Genomic DNA, 14,870 nt, shown 5'->3' on the forward strand with positions numbered 1-14,870 from the left:
AAGCACCTGCTGAAGAAAAACCAACTTGCTACTGAGGTACAGAACAAGTGGGAGAATCAGTCAAAGGTGGTGGTGGTCTCTCCTGATATGCTCCACTGTTCAGAATGATAGGCAGCATGTAACTCAGGTCTATGTAGCAGCACAGCAGATAACCCAGAAAATTCAGTATACTCTTCAGTGAGCATATAGCTAATGAAACCCAGAATAAAATTATTTTCAATCTGCCAAAAATCGAAATGTCAACCCTTGCACTTAAATCTGTCCGTCAATTTCACTGGGTGACACAAAGAAATGTAGTAAGGTGTGGTGGTGCTGAAAAGATGGGGAGGTCTTTATTTAGGAAAGGATCCTGTGCGCAGTAGCCCAGCACCTGGCTTTGTATGCAGGAGTTTCCAGGTTCAATCCCTGGCATCTCCTGCTATCTAGTTGGCAGCTAGATAGCTCCGTTGGTCAAAGTATGGTGTTGGTTATGCCAAAGTTGCAGCCATGATCCCTATAAGGGACAGCTGCATATTCCTGTATTGCAGGGGGTTGGAGTAGAGGATCCTAAGGGTCCCTTCCAACCTTTATGATTCTATGATTCTGGGAACCCTTCTCTTCTAGAAATCTGGAGAGCTACAGTCAGTGTAGACTATGCTGAGCTAAACGAAGCAGAGGTCTGACTTGGTATAAGGCAACTTCCTGTGTCTCAAAGAAAAAGCAAATGAGAATAGAGTCTACTCTGCAACAAAGTTTAAGCAGCACTATTTGGCTGCAATACCTCCCCAGAAATGTGTATCTGTGTTTGTATGCCACACAGAAGGGTTATTTCCCACCACTTAACAATCCTTTCTGTGTCCTAGTTTTCCTCAGCAAAAGATATAGTACCATTGGGGGCCCTGATATGCTGGGCTTGTGTGTAGGAGTGGTTCTTACGGCGCTATAATGCTATGCTATAATCCATAGAAGTTGTTGGGGTTTTCCAAGTGTTTCTTGCAACCAGTTTACATTATACAGGCTCTTTAAGATGGCTCAGGTAGCAACTGAGAAACTAATGTTAAAATAGTAATAGAAAAAGGGCTTGCATAGTGGGTCAAGTTCTTCTATAGCCTCTTTTTTTTTAAGCCCTGCATTTCTTGAAAGTTGTGTCTCTCTTCCACTACCCACCCACCCTATTCCAATCCAGCACTCAAAGCCAGTGCAATCCTCTTAGCTGTAGTTGTCCTCAAAGGAATAGTGGGGGAATGCATGGGCTCACCCCCTCACTGCTTTTTAATAGCCCAGAAGTGATAGGCAAGTTCACACATACACATTCCCCTCAGTTTTTGCTGCTCATCCTGTACTGCATGAGGCCACAGGTGAGAGGGAACACTGGTTAGTAGGATCATTTATCAAGCAAACGGTCAGATTTTGCCCACAGGTTTCCAAGGTATACATATTTAGTATGGCTGGCTGTGCTAATTGCACTTGAACCCAGACATTAAAGAGTCCATTACTGGAATGACTTAAGCATGCCAGCTCTAGAGACAGTACATTGAGAGGACCAATGAAGAAGCCTGCTGTCTTAATTCAACTCAGCGCCATCTACCAACTGGGATGCTGTGACTCTCCTGGCACAACTTTTTGCACGCACAAATGGCACAACAGAAGAAATGTTGCTATGTCTAAAACCATGTAAAACCCAAAGGCATTAAAATTTATTAAATGATGCAATAACAGAATTCTTTATTTACAATAGCATTATTTAACATCAAATAAGCAAATAGCATCAGCAAAGCAATATTAACTTGCATAAATGTATTTAAAATTTCTCTGAATATATCTACCTTTGCATAAACTGCTCACACTAGAAATACAAACATCAATGCAGGTGAACAAAGTGATGTTCAGAGTCAACTCAGTCTTGAAAATAAATCACAACCTGAAAACACTGTAAGCTTTCTCCTGAAGAACCATAGTTTATATATTGCTTAGTTTTACCCTCGTATAATCTTTTCATATACACACACTCATACACATCTCAGATGCAACTTCATGAGGAACTGTACAAATAAAACCCACAAATGACAAAAGAAAAAAAATAAGAATCAATGCTTGAAGAAATGTGTCCATCATCTCTATTCAACGACTGAAAGCTAAGTGATGATGCGCTTATTTCAAAATTGTACACAATTCACTATACAAATATAATACATCAGACAGCTATGTAGGAATATACAAGACTTAAAAACAGATCTAAGGCATTATGCTAGATTTTAGCATTTTGAGGTTCTTGCACATAGCTTTACCTGTAGAAAGAAACTAAAAAGATTTTGTTTTAGTCTACAAAGAAACACCAGGGAGAAAATTCTAATTAAAAACCAAAGCCACTACAGTAATTTTCTTTTGTGCAGAGAATGCTTTTGCTCTTAGGTAGCAATACTACCATACAAATACTAGAAAACTTTAAATTCACACCAACAATTAATGGCTTAAGTTGCATTTCAAAACTGATTGTGTATCTTTGGGTTTTGCAAGTAGAGCTGAACCACCTTTTTCATGTGTTAAGCCCATATGAACTCCTTTTTGTAAAAAAAGAAAGAAAGAAAATCCACATAGATTAAAAATGCTTTATATAAATGGCAAAAACATTGCTTTCAGTTAATATAGACTAATGGACTGGTGGGGCCCCCATTTTTAAAAAATCTTTGATTGACTTCACTGATATCAACTTCACTGATAGCACTTTACCTGAATTTGGTTGAATGGAGCTTTCATATAATTGTAGAGTTGGGGGGGACCATCAAGGGACATCTAGTCCAACCCCCTATGCCATGTGGTTATATATGTGTATTTTTTTTTTAAAAAATTAAGACCTCTTAAGTCCATCACACTTATTATAAGAGAACACTGATTATGTTCCAGCATAAAATCCAATTGCTATCTCTATCAATTTTACTGTGTATGGAATTAGAAACACTGATTATAAAAAAGAAATTAATTTGGCATGGTTACCTTTGTCTCTAGCATGATTAACATAACCAGAAAATGCCTACTCATTGTTTTCAGTTCATTGACCCCAATAAATTTTCTGATGGATATAACCACTTATTTTAAAATTCAACTAAATATGGGCAAACGAAGAAATATTCTGAACTGGCTCAAGTTAAAAATTACTTATTTGCCTACTTTTTAAAATTAAAAAATGTTTCGAGAGAGAATATTTCAAAGGTAAAATATTTAATCCAAAACCTAGAGGTTAAAAATGATCAAATTTTAATCCAGACATAATTTTACTATTAATATTAAAAAACTTTTCTTAATGTTATGGAGCTCAGGGCTGACATATCATAGATTTCCACCAGATGGCTCAGTTGTCTGAATAGCTACTTTTGAGTTTAACCGACAAAGTGGTGGGTGACTGCTCAGAAGTGCAGTATCTCCCAGTGTAACAGGAGAGCCACTCAACAGGAAACAAATGGTTTGAAATGAATTCTATATGTTCCTTAACTTATTTTTTGTCTTAGCACTCTATGAAAGTCAGATTCTTTGTATATTTTAACCCTCATCACAAGCAAACAAGATTTCAAGGTTAACAGACCTTCTCCCAAATACATGAATGATGATTGAGATAATATAAAATGCATTGCATTTTAAGTAAATTCCAAAATTTTGAGTTCAGGTATGAAAGTGTGTGGATTGTGGGGAAGAGAGAAACAGGAGGTCAAAAACAACCAGCTTCCTGGTATTTTAAGTCCACAGAAACTGATGCCAGCTTATACTAAAACATTACTGGAACCATAGCAGGTAAGAGTAAAACCACCTTAAGCAGTGGCCTGCTGAACAACAGTTTTTCTAAGATTCATTAAGAAAGAATATAAACATACAAAAAAGTCAAGAATTGGCTCCTACAGTGGCTGCATATAATATAAGGTTAGATAAATGACTTTATGAGCAGAATCGCAAGGTTTAGAAAATGAAGTTTCAAGCCTACAAATTAGGTCTAATCAAGGCATTGTGATCCTTTACAAAACACTTTTTTCCCCAGGAGACACACATAGCTATGAAGATATCTAATTTAATACTGAAGTACCTCATTTGGAAATCAACTCCACAACATGTATACCTCACAAAATTATACAATTAAAACACTAAAGTCTTCAACTTAAATTATTGCTTGTTTACATAGAAACTGGTTTTTATGTACCTTACAAAATGTCCTCAGTCCCCGCTGCTTCAAAATAATTAGAACACATGATGGTTAACTCTGTAGTGATATCTGCCATAGCTTAAGTCATTATTTTCCCCAGTTGTGGAGATGGGGGAAAAATTAAGTTTTATCATTTACATCAGATGCTTTTAAGTTCTGATTTTTTAATGCCTCAATCCTGCCACTTCCATCACCAAAAGATGCACCCTTATTTAAAATGATTATTCAGCAACTAGTTACCTGCAACCTAGAACTCAGGTAACAAACCTAGGGATACAATGAGGGTTATTCATTTCTCCATCCTGTAAGAAAAGAAACAGAGAAAGGGCAACTGAAGGCAGGAGAAAAGGGATGCTAACTTTAGTTAATTTTTTAGGATGCTGAAATCAATTGAATGGGAACTTAAATTGGTTTGACTCATGATTTCGTTCAAAGTAACCAAAAGAACTTTAAAAACAGCCCTCTCACAGGATATTTTAACCTGTTTACAAATGTAAACCTATTCAAAACGGACTGGTTTTGTTTTCTAGCATGGGATGTCTAGTCAACTAGATACCTTTCCCCCAAAACAGTTAGATGTCTGTTCTCCACATTTTGTCATTTAGCACTATGAGAGTCGTAATCCAGCTAACGCCCCACCTCCTAAAGTGGAGGTTTTAATATTAACCCACTTATTTCCAGATGGAACTGAATCCTTTGCACCAGACTGTGTAGCGAAGGAAAACAGAAAGAGATAAAGATCTAAATCTACAAACAGAACAGAATGAGAGCATGGTTGGTTTTCCTTAAATACATACATTTAAATACATTCAATCTGACACGGTTTATGAGAACTGGCTATCAACATTTACTTTGCAGGAGAGATCTAAGTTGCACTAAGGTGAATGCAGTGAACAGACTGAGCAACTGTCTGTACGCTAGCTTCAGACTGTCAAAGAAGAGGCTGCTCCTCCACCAACAATGGTTTTGATTCCACTCAAGTGGCGTTGTTCCGTTTGCAGCACTAAACTCTACTTTCTCCAGCAGAACCGACTGGCAGAACAGTTGGGGCAAAACCAAACATATGCAGCTCTTCAAACTGGTAAGAAGTCTGGGCTGGGGAACCCAGTCAGTTGAAGAAATTAGCAATCTTCAGGGTCAGCAATATTTCTAGAAGACCAAAAAGGAAAAAGAGGCATTAATAGCAATGCTTAACTGAGCATGTACTGTTCTTGGGGGACAAGGGGCAGGCGGGTGTGGAGGACTCCCTGGTCCTGAATGGGGTAACTGTGCCTCTGAAGGACCAGGTGCACAGCCTGGGAGTCATTTTGGACTCACAGCTGTCCATGGAGGTGCAGGTCAATTCTGTGTCCAGGGCAGCTGTTTATCAGCTCCATCTGGTACGCAGGCTGAGACCCTACCTGCCCGTGAACTGTCTCGCCAGAGTGGTGCACACTCTGGTTATCTTCCGCTTGGACTACTGCAATGCGCTCTACGTGGGGCTACCTTTGAAGGTGACCCGGAAACTACAACTAATCCAGAATGCGGCAGCTAGACTGGTGACTGGGAGTGGCCGCTGACACCACATAACACCGGTCCTGAAAGACCTACATTGGCTCCCAGTACGTTTCCGAGCACAATTCAAAGTGTTTGACTAGTTTTGAGAATGAATTTGCCAGAATATTTTTCTAAGAAGTCCACTTAGGAAGAATCATATTACTTGCAACTGGATAAAATTGCATCTATTCCTTAAAAGATTCAAGGCAAAATGTGAACCGTTTCTTACCCGTGATGCATCTCCCTCCTGCTTTATCATATCCATTCCAGGTAGCTGGTTTGGAAAAAGATTGCCTCCTCTCATAGCAGGATCATTAACCTACGGCAAGGAGAAGACTCGTTTGTAAGTCACTGGGGGAAATAGAAAGCATCTTTGAATAAACCACAACACTGCATGCATACATGCACAGACACACACACACCTTTCTAGCCAAAAATATAACAAAATAAGAGAGCAGACTTAATGAGGAGGCACATATCATACAAGGTGTTGTGCTATGTGTTCACCTCCACTTCTCTCCCTTCTTTACACTGTCATTCTTATGCACATTTTGCTCTTGCCCTATTTTGAGTTGGTTACTGTGAGTGTCTCCAGGCAAATGTTAAAATTGGTAATTTATGTTGGGAAAAGCTGTATTAAATCAACTACTGGTTACAAATCTCACCAGGCAGAGAATTCTCACCTGCTCAGGACCCATGGAGGACAACCCTGATGTAGGCACAGAGGTTGCTGAGGTCATGCTGATCTGTCCTGTCATCTGGTTCATGTTGTTCATACCGCTTGTGTTGGTCACCATGGATACATTGATGTTCATGTTGTTATTGTACATGCTGGTGTTAGCTTGCTGCCCGAAGTGTGGAGGAGATTGTTGTGAAAACATGCTGCAGGATGAAATACACACCAGCACGTCAGAATCAAGATGTTCATCCTTCGGGCCTTGAACATTCCTGAACACCTCAGAGGGTTAGTGCATCTGGGGACGCCTTCAATAAATGGAGTCTGATTATCAGTGCACAAAGCATGCATTTCTTTCTCAGCTAGTAAGTAATGTGATGATTAGGTCTGCAAAAATTCTCCCCACAATTTGCCAAAATAATATATGCGTTAAATAGACCTACAGCATCTTTAAAAGAGTAATAAATTGGAAAAGAAACTTTTCCTGCTTATCTTTTAACATCAAGATGCAAAGACACTTAAAATATTCTGAGCTAAACCTTAGGGGCCATCTAAACATAGTTGTCGTGCTCATTCAAGAGAAACCAATGCAGTGATCTAGATGTGTGTGTATGTATCTATCTAATTATCTGTCAGTAGGCAGAAAATTTAAAGCCCTGCAAGACTAAGTAGTTTAGTGAGTCCACTGTCTTTGTAACAGACAAGATCCTAGAAAACTGAAGAAAAAGCAGTTTGGGATGATTTCAAGTCATAATTTACAAATAAATAATTATCATTTCAAAAAATTTGCTTCACTCCTATTCACGACTACCTGGAAATAAGTCCCAATGAATTTAATAGGACTGACTTCTGATTGGATATACAAGGATTGAACTGTGATTTATATTTTTAGCCCATGGCTGATAAATACACATCACATATATTTTATTATGGATTGGTTTTACGAACATGCAGAATAAAACTCTAATCAGAAATTCACATGTTTTTGTAGTTACTTGATCTTTTTGAAAACTGGGTGACATGGAAATTCCTACTTAGTAATGAGAGCCCCCATAAGAAAAAAGTGTAAACTAGTCATAGTTGTTCTGCTTGAGCAACGGACTTCCACTTGTGTAACAGAAATTCCTCTTCTTCCTCACTGCAGACCAACCATGCGCCATCAAAATCTGCTTCAGGAAGACCACCCCCACCCTAACCAGAAGTAGGGGGAATGCAGAGAGTGGACAGAAAGGGGAAATCCCATTGCATAAGTGGTCTAGAGGGTGCCAATGCAAGAACGGGCCTTTTCTGCAATAGCTCCCTGTTGGTAGAATGCTCTCCCCAGGGAGTTCTGGCTGATGTCTTCATGATATACCTTTAGGCGCCAGGCAATGTTTCTCTCCAACCAGGCCTTTGGCTGACTGACATCTGATGCCCTTTTAAATGTGTTGTGGGAAGGAGGATTATTGGTTTGTTGTCCTTATTTTTACTATGTATTTTGTGGTTTTTATATTGTAATTTTATGTTGTGAACTGCCGTGAGATCTGCGGGTGAAGGACAGTATACAAATTTAATAACAACTACTGCTACTACTACTACTACTATGCAGTGCTGGATATGTCCCTATAGCTCCATAAGAGAATGTACAATTCATATGACATGGCCTCATGTATAGAAGTCACATGTTATATTTCACTCTCTTTTCCCAATAATGATTCTGGTGTCAGTCTGCAGCACTGCTGTGTTCTGTGAATGCCCAGATTCAACAGGATGATTGCTGAAAAAAATGCATGAATGAGCTATGTGACAACGGCCAAAACTGATGAACTTTGAGTCATAGCCCAGTTGCAAACCTACCTGTTTCCACCCATATTCCCTTGTGCCCATCCATTCATCTCCGTAGAGGATTGGTAGGCAGGATTGGCCTGAGACTGCTGAATCATGGGACTCTGGGTATGAGCCATTCTTGGGGACATCAGCGGACTTTGGGGAGTGGTAGCTCCAGTGAAGCCTGGATCGGCCTGCTGATTTATTCCTGGAAAACACAACAGGATTCTTACTCATGCTGCACACAACAATTCAGCCAGAAGTATGTAATGGCTTGGAATGGCCTTCACTAGCAGTACAGCAGTAATGGAATCTATTTTGAGGGGACTTTTTTGGACAAGGACAAAACAAGGCTACCATAAACTACAGTGAAAAAAATCCTGCTGAAGACTAATATCATCTTTTTTTGAGGTACCAAAGAAATGGGATAAAGTTCACGGCTTACTTTGTTTTGTGATATACAAATTTTAAGCAAAACTAATGGGTTTTTTTTGGTAGTTTTGTAATAAACCAGAAACATACTGTTTTGCATTTTGAGAATCCCAACAAGTTTAAATGCTACCATCACCCCCCCCAACCCAATTCCCAGTATCTCCAGATTCCAGATGGTGTGTCTCATCTGGGAGTCATATAAAGAACTGTAGGAAAGGAGCTGTGATCCAGGAGTTGAGACTATTGTGATGGATGAAAGGTGTTGAAATAAGTGCAATACCATAGTTTGGAGGAAATGGAAATTGCTGGGCATTTGCCTGGGGAATCCGCGGGTTGCTCATTGTTGCTGGTATGCCACCGGAGGCCACCATACTCGGCGTCATATTCATACTCTGTCCTCGCATCATCAGCGTTCGCTGCTGCACTTGCTGCTGCATCTGCCTATGCCTCAGGTGCTGGCTCAGGATCTCCCTCTGCCTCTGGGCTAGCATCTGGGAATTGATGGGTCCCTGCAGGGTAAGCAAAAAACTGCATCAACACATACGATTAGCAAGGCATTTCCATCAGCCTGGCTACTAAAAAAACAAAACCCTGGCAACTTTACAATAATCAGGTGAAGAGCTACCTTTCTGGCACATAACATATGAAGCTGTTTAATACCAGGCCAGACAGATTATTTATCTACCTAGCTCACTACTGTCTACTTGGAGTAGGGCTCAGGCACAGTTTTAACTAGAAATGCCATGGATTGAAGCGGCAACTTTTGCATGCGGCATATAAATGTGCTCTTCAGCTGGCCTATGAGCTCTCATTCTGGGGTGATAAATTCTAAAACAGATACACAGATTACCATATGAATTCCTAGAATAAGGCAATTTTTCTAAGTGATGTCTAAATTTGGTGTTGCTGAAGGCCCAAATTTTGAGCAGAAGTCCAGCTTGTACATAGCGGAGTGAGCAGGAGAGTCCCTGAAACAGCTGGATTGCTACATTTTGTAGTATGGGGAGTAAAACATATTACCATCAAAAAATCGTGAACCCTGTAATACAATTAAGTCCAGAATCTAAATTTACTTATCCACACTACAGCCTAAAATCAGAGTGTGCACTTCTCACATCCATAAATTGAATAAAGCAAGCTATGCTGATTTGAATAAAATTAAAAATAGCTCTCACGCTTTCTTTCTCAAGTTAAAAATATTCGTAAGCGGCACCTTTCTGACAAAAAGCATAAAACCTCTTGCAAGATCCTGAAAGCTTTCCACCATTTCAAGCTGTTTCAGATATGATGGAACAGGTTTTAAAACTCAGAGAAAACGATGTCATCCCTACTTAGAATATTTGGATTCATTTAAAGATGTCTAGCCCAACAATACCTGGAGGGAGCCACATTGGCCACCTCTTATTCTTCAGGATAAATTCATATGCAACAAGAGTTGCAGGTTTCACTGCATGGTCTGTGGTCAGTTTGCATATGGCCTGCTTAGGGAACATAGAGAAATTCTCTGCCTCTCCAGAAGCATACACATAGAGCTTCTGGTACAGCATGAAAGAGCTTCACAATTTCCTGCTCCACAGATTAAACTGTGACTATAATATTCTTCGAGATGGAATTAGTCATTTCACCAAAAGCAAGGAAACAGAGCTGCGCAATGGCAATGTGTACAGTGACAGAGACTGCAACATCGGTAACATCAGTATAATATAGTAAAAAAACATGAACTACTAAGTTTTATAGAACATTTTATTTATTAATTAAATTCATTTCCTACCCTTCCTCTTAAAAGGAGCACACAAGTGACAGAACAATGAAAGTAGCTAAACAAAGAGGCAGACTGTGAAAGATCCCGTCTTTAAAAGGCTTGTTGCACCAAAAAGACAAAAGAGACGGTGCCTAATGTTTCATGGGAGGGAATCCAAAGGCCTTATTTTAAACTGTCTTGTGATCTTTGAATGAAGGACAGTATAAAAATGTAGTAGTAGTATTAATAATAATACCAATGTTGTACAGAAGGGACCTGCTGATAAGATGATAAGTACAGGGATCAATTGGGTACATCAGAATAGAAACATTTTCAATACCTGTTCCCTCACCTGTGTAGGTACTCCAGGTCTCAGAGACAGATTCATATTGGAAACATTGCTGATCTGATTCATGAGTGGCTGGCGATTCTAGGGCAAGGGGAAAAACGGAATAAAGAAATCAGTCATATAAGGCAGTGTAAGAAAAATTCTGCTTTGATGGCAAGGTTTAGTTTTACGATACTGTGCTTCTTGAGGAAGAACTTTCTTATGGTAAGAGCTGTTCGAGATTGAATGTTCTCCCCTGAAAGTGGTGGACTCCCCTTCATTGGAGGTTTTTAAGCAGAGGCTGGATGGCCATCTGTCATGGATGCTTTAAGCTGAGATTCTTACGTTGTCGGGGGTTGGACTAGATGACCCTTGGGGAACCTTTGAACTCTACAATTCTATGATTCTATGCATGCTGGTAAAAGCATCAACAGAGAGCATAAAAGCATGAAATACCTGCTGTGCTTGAAGTCTATGCTGCAGCTGTAGCCTTAGCTGATTTGGCTGGTTTTGCACTATGCCAGCAGGCCTCAGGGCAGCCCTAGGCTGCATTCGCAGTGATGCATAGCCTGGTCGCTGCGCCATTGGGTGAAAGTTTGGGTCCTGCATTGGTGTGTAGTTGCCTTGGGCCATCTGAGCCTGAGATGCATACTGCTGTGTGAAAATGGGTGCCTTTTGTTCGAGGATGATGTTTGATTCCTGGCTTGAGAATGGCTCTGGTTCCACAGCTTGGCTCTGCTGAAACAAACATCAAGATGTACATGAACATAGAATGCTTAAACAGTTATTGAGAAATATATGTTTTTATAAAGCAGAATAAAGATGTATGAAGCTGAGCAGCACAAACTCATATTTGCTTTAACTCATTCTATGCTTCTATTACCATTTATTAGTACAGTGGTACCTCGGGTTAAGTACTTAATTCGTTCCGGAGGTCCGTACTTAACCTGAAACTGTACTTAACCTGAAGCACCACTTTAGCTAATGGGGCCTCCTGCTGCTGCGCCACCGGAGCACGATTTCTTTTCTCACCCTGAAGCAAAGATCTTAACCCGAGGTAATATTTCTGGGTTAACGGAGTCTGAAACCTGAAGCGTATGTAACCCAAGGTACCACTGTACTTGTGACTCATTCAGAACTACAGTGGTACCTTGGTTCTCGAATGGAATCCGTTCTGGAAGTCCATTTGACTTCCAAAAACATTTGAAAACCAAGGTGTGGCTTCCAATTGGCTGCAGGAGCTTCCTGCATTCAATTGGAAGCCGCAGAAGCCACGTCGGACATTTGGCTTCCAAAGAATGTTCGCAAACTGGAACACGTACTTCTAAGTTTCCGGTGTTCGGGAGCCAAACCGTACGCGTACCAAAGCGTTCGAGAACCAAGGTATGACTGTAATTGAGGGAAAAAACTATGTGATAAACAGAGTCCTGGTTCAGATGCAAACAAGAAACTATTCTTGAGGAGCCTTGATGAGTCTGGGGGCTTGCACACTCCCCTCTTCTCTTCATTTTGTGCTCATGGAGATCAGAAGAAACCACAGTTTGATCCTGGATTTCCTCACAAGTGTAAGCAGTTTCCAAAGTTCAGATGCCGCTGCAAAGCACAGCTTGTATAAAAATTGAAGCCAAAGCTTCTGATACCCTCCTTGCAAGTGCGAGGACAGGGGAGACTGTGTGAAGATGAGGTTCATCGTTGCTCATTCACATGGTGGGAAATTAATATTTCCTGTCATGTTTGAGCTGGTTCAATACAGGAGGCCCCTGCTCTAAACCATTCATATCTTGGGACTTCCGGGTTGGCGCCATCGCCGAATGGCGGACTCCCTCCGAGCTCCGGAGGGAGTCTGCTCGGCGGGGGCTGGGTCCTACCGCGCCGGCGACGCGGGGACCCTTAAAAACCACGGGCACGGAGCCCGTGGACATGGGGACTCGGCTGGCACCGCTAGCGCCCTCCCGACTCGTGAAGGAGCCTTTTTAAAGGCTTCGGATCGGGTGCCGGGGAGTGGCGTGGTGCTTTGAGTCTACCGCTTCCCCTGCCGAGCGCAGCCGCATGCCATTCGACGGAGAGCGCTGACTTCTTCCATTGGAAATTCGGACTATCAACAACAACCCGTGAGTAATTGGGAAACCGGGTACAAAAGGAGAAAAAAAGAATTTTTTTCGGATTCGGCACGAGCGGGGGTGATCTAAAAAGGAAGTCAGTCCCCCCCCCCCGATTGTAAACATTCTAAAACAAGGACTGGGTAACCAAGATCGAAAGAGAAGTTTATTGCTGATAAAAATCATTAATTCCACGATGGGAAATTACAAGAACTGTGCTGGAGGAGAAGAGTGGAGGGTGAGAGGGAAAATGCAACCCCCCCTGGGAACCGGGGCGATTCGTAGAGCCTGGCAAAGAGAGACGGAGACTTTGACAGCTGTCAAAGTAGCTGTCAAAGCTGGAGAATATAAAGAGGACTTTGTTACAAGGATTTTGCTGGCTAATTTTGTTACAATTTGACACAATATGGATATAAACTGTCGGAAAATAAGGAACAACAATTTGACTTTTGGATTAGAGGATACAAAGTTATTACAACCCCCCTAGAGGGGTTTCGGGACATTACAAGTGGTCGTACGTGGAAAATCACTCTGGGATTCGCACAGGACTTATCTTCTGGGAAAGCTGCAAAACTGAAATAGTATTTTGTCTACAGAGGTGTTTACATTAAAAGGAGACAATAGAATTTTCTATTAAAGAAAGGAAGGGACTGGACGTAAGTTTTTGTTCCTGAACAACAAACCTCTGTAGAGATACCAGATCTCGGAATAAGAACGTTTTAGCAGCTGAACAAGACAAGAAACCTGAGAAAGTAAGGAATAAAAAGAACAAAGGACTAACTACGACACGGAAAGAACAATGGGAGGAGCAGCAAAGACCAAGGAAATTAAAGGCCTCTATTAGACTGGATTTTTGAAGTTAAACATCATTAAAATAAATAAATTAAAAGAAAACCGGCAAGGTGGAATGGGAAAAAATCTGGCCATGGACTTGAGACCTCCAGGCTGACAACATATAGACTGATGGACATGGGGAATTCAAACCGGGGAAGGGAGGGGGGAGTTTTGGAATCCAAAGGCTATGTAACCATCTTTTTGAACCTTCTTATATCTTTTATCTTCTATTTCTTTATATAACCTTTGTATATCATGGTATTTTGATTTGACATGTTTAAAAAAAGGGAATTCGTGGAAGGAAATTGGGGTAGATCTTGGGGAAAAATCTTTTTTCTTTTTCTGTTAACGATGAGGGATGATGGTAAGATTGTATAATTTAAATTGGTTAATGGGTTAAACATATTAAGTTTTAAATTGGGAGTGAGAGCTTGTGGAACCAAATTAATGAAAGGGGAATATAGTCGGGAGGGGGAGGAGGGAGCCCTAGAAAGAAGGTAACGAAAGTAAGGATTTAAATATATTCTATCTTTTCTTTTCTGTTATATTTCTATATTATTGGAAACTCTAATAAATATGATTTAAAAAAAATAAAAAATAAACCATTCATATCTTTTCTCTTAATTTTTTTTTAAAATCTTGCCTCAGATTGCAGTGGTGAACCAGGGTTGAACTGCTACAAGAAATACCTGATCAGCCCTACAAACATTTTCATTTTTCTATTTTAAGGAAGTTGTGGAGTGCTCCAACTCTGATCAGAAGCTGGTGAAGAATTCCAGCAAGCAGAGTGATGGTACTCTGAGAGAGGAGTGCTTAACTCACCCTCCTCTCCACACACACTCCAGAACCATTTCCCCTGTTTAAATGAATCAGTAGTTTCTTTTGCTGGAGGTAAAACAAGAAAATAAGTTCTTTTGTGGTTCTCAGCAGGGCTAGAATCAGCTTTGGAGGGGAAGGATTTAGATTTAGAAGGAAAATCTTACAGAAGAAATGGTTAAAAAGTAAGTTACTTAAGAGTTCCTCTCACCTCACAGGTGCTTTTAAATTTAAATAAAATCTTTGGGAGGTCAGATCCCCTAAAATGCATTTGGAGGGTTTTTAAGAAGAAAGCATCATAACCATAATACTCCAGAACATCTCTGTTGATGGACGTGACAAAAGAACTTGTAGGAGCTGTTGAAATATAACCTGAGGCATCCTGGGGTGTGGTGCAGTATAATATTGCTCCCAGGATCCCAAGTAACATTGGT

At 40.5% G+C, this 14,870-nt stretch overlaps 1 protein-coding gene across 10 annotated transcripts in view; it reads right to left on the reverse strand.

The window, feature by feature from the left end:
- Positions 1-1,644: 1,644 nt before the first annotated feature.
- The window catches only part of NCOA2 (nuclear receptor coactivator 2), a 131,412-nt gene continuing 118,186 nt past the window's right edge, over positions 1,645-14,870 (reverse strand). For 6 of the 10 annotated variants that reach the window (XM_081204343.1, XM_081204341.1, XM_081204336.1 and 3 more), the window contains 7 exons: positions 11,144-11,425; positions 10,700-10,789; positions 8,899-9,127; positions 8,217-8,394; positions 6,388-6,586; positions 5,934-6,023; positions 1,645-5,317 (listed from right to left, as the gene is read on the reverse strand). In XM_081204343.1, the coding sequence (XP_081060469.1) occupies positions 5,306-5,317; positions 5,934-6,023; positions 6,388-6,586; positions 8,217-8,394; positions 8,899-9,127; positions 10,700-10,789; positions 11,144-11,425 (1,080 nt within the window). In that variant the 3' untranslated portion in view covers positions 1,645-5,305. The remainder of the gene's footprint in view (positions 5,318-5,933; positions 6,024-6,387; positions 6,587-8,216; positions 8,395-8,898; positions 9,128-10,699; positions 10,790-11,143; positions 11,426-14,870) is intronic. The other 4 variants (XM_081204337.1, XM_081204345.1, XM_081204342.1 and 1 more) reach the window with 3 other exon arrangements.

This window comes from Podarcis bocagei (genome assembly GCF_964188305.1).
Source record: "Podarcis bocagei genome assembly, chromosome: 8".
In the NCBI taxonomy this organism is placed as follows: domain Eukaryota; kingdom Metazoa; phylum Chordata; class Lepidosauria; order Squamata; family Lacertidae; genus Podarcis; species Podarcis bocagei.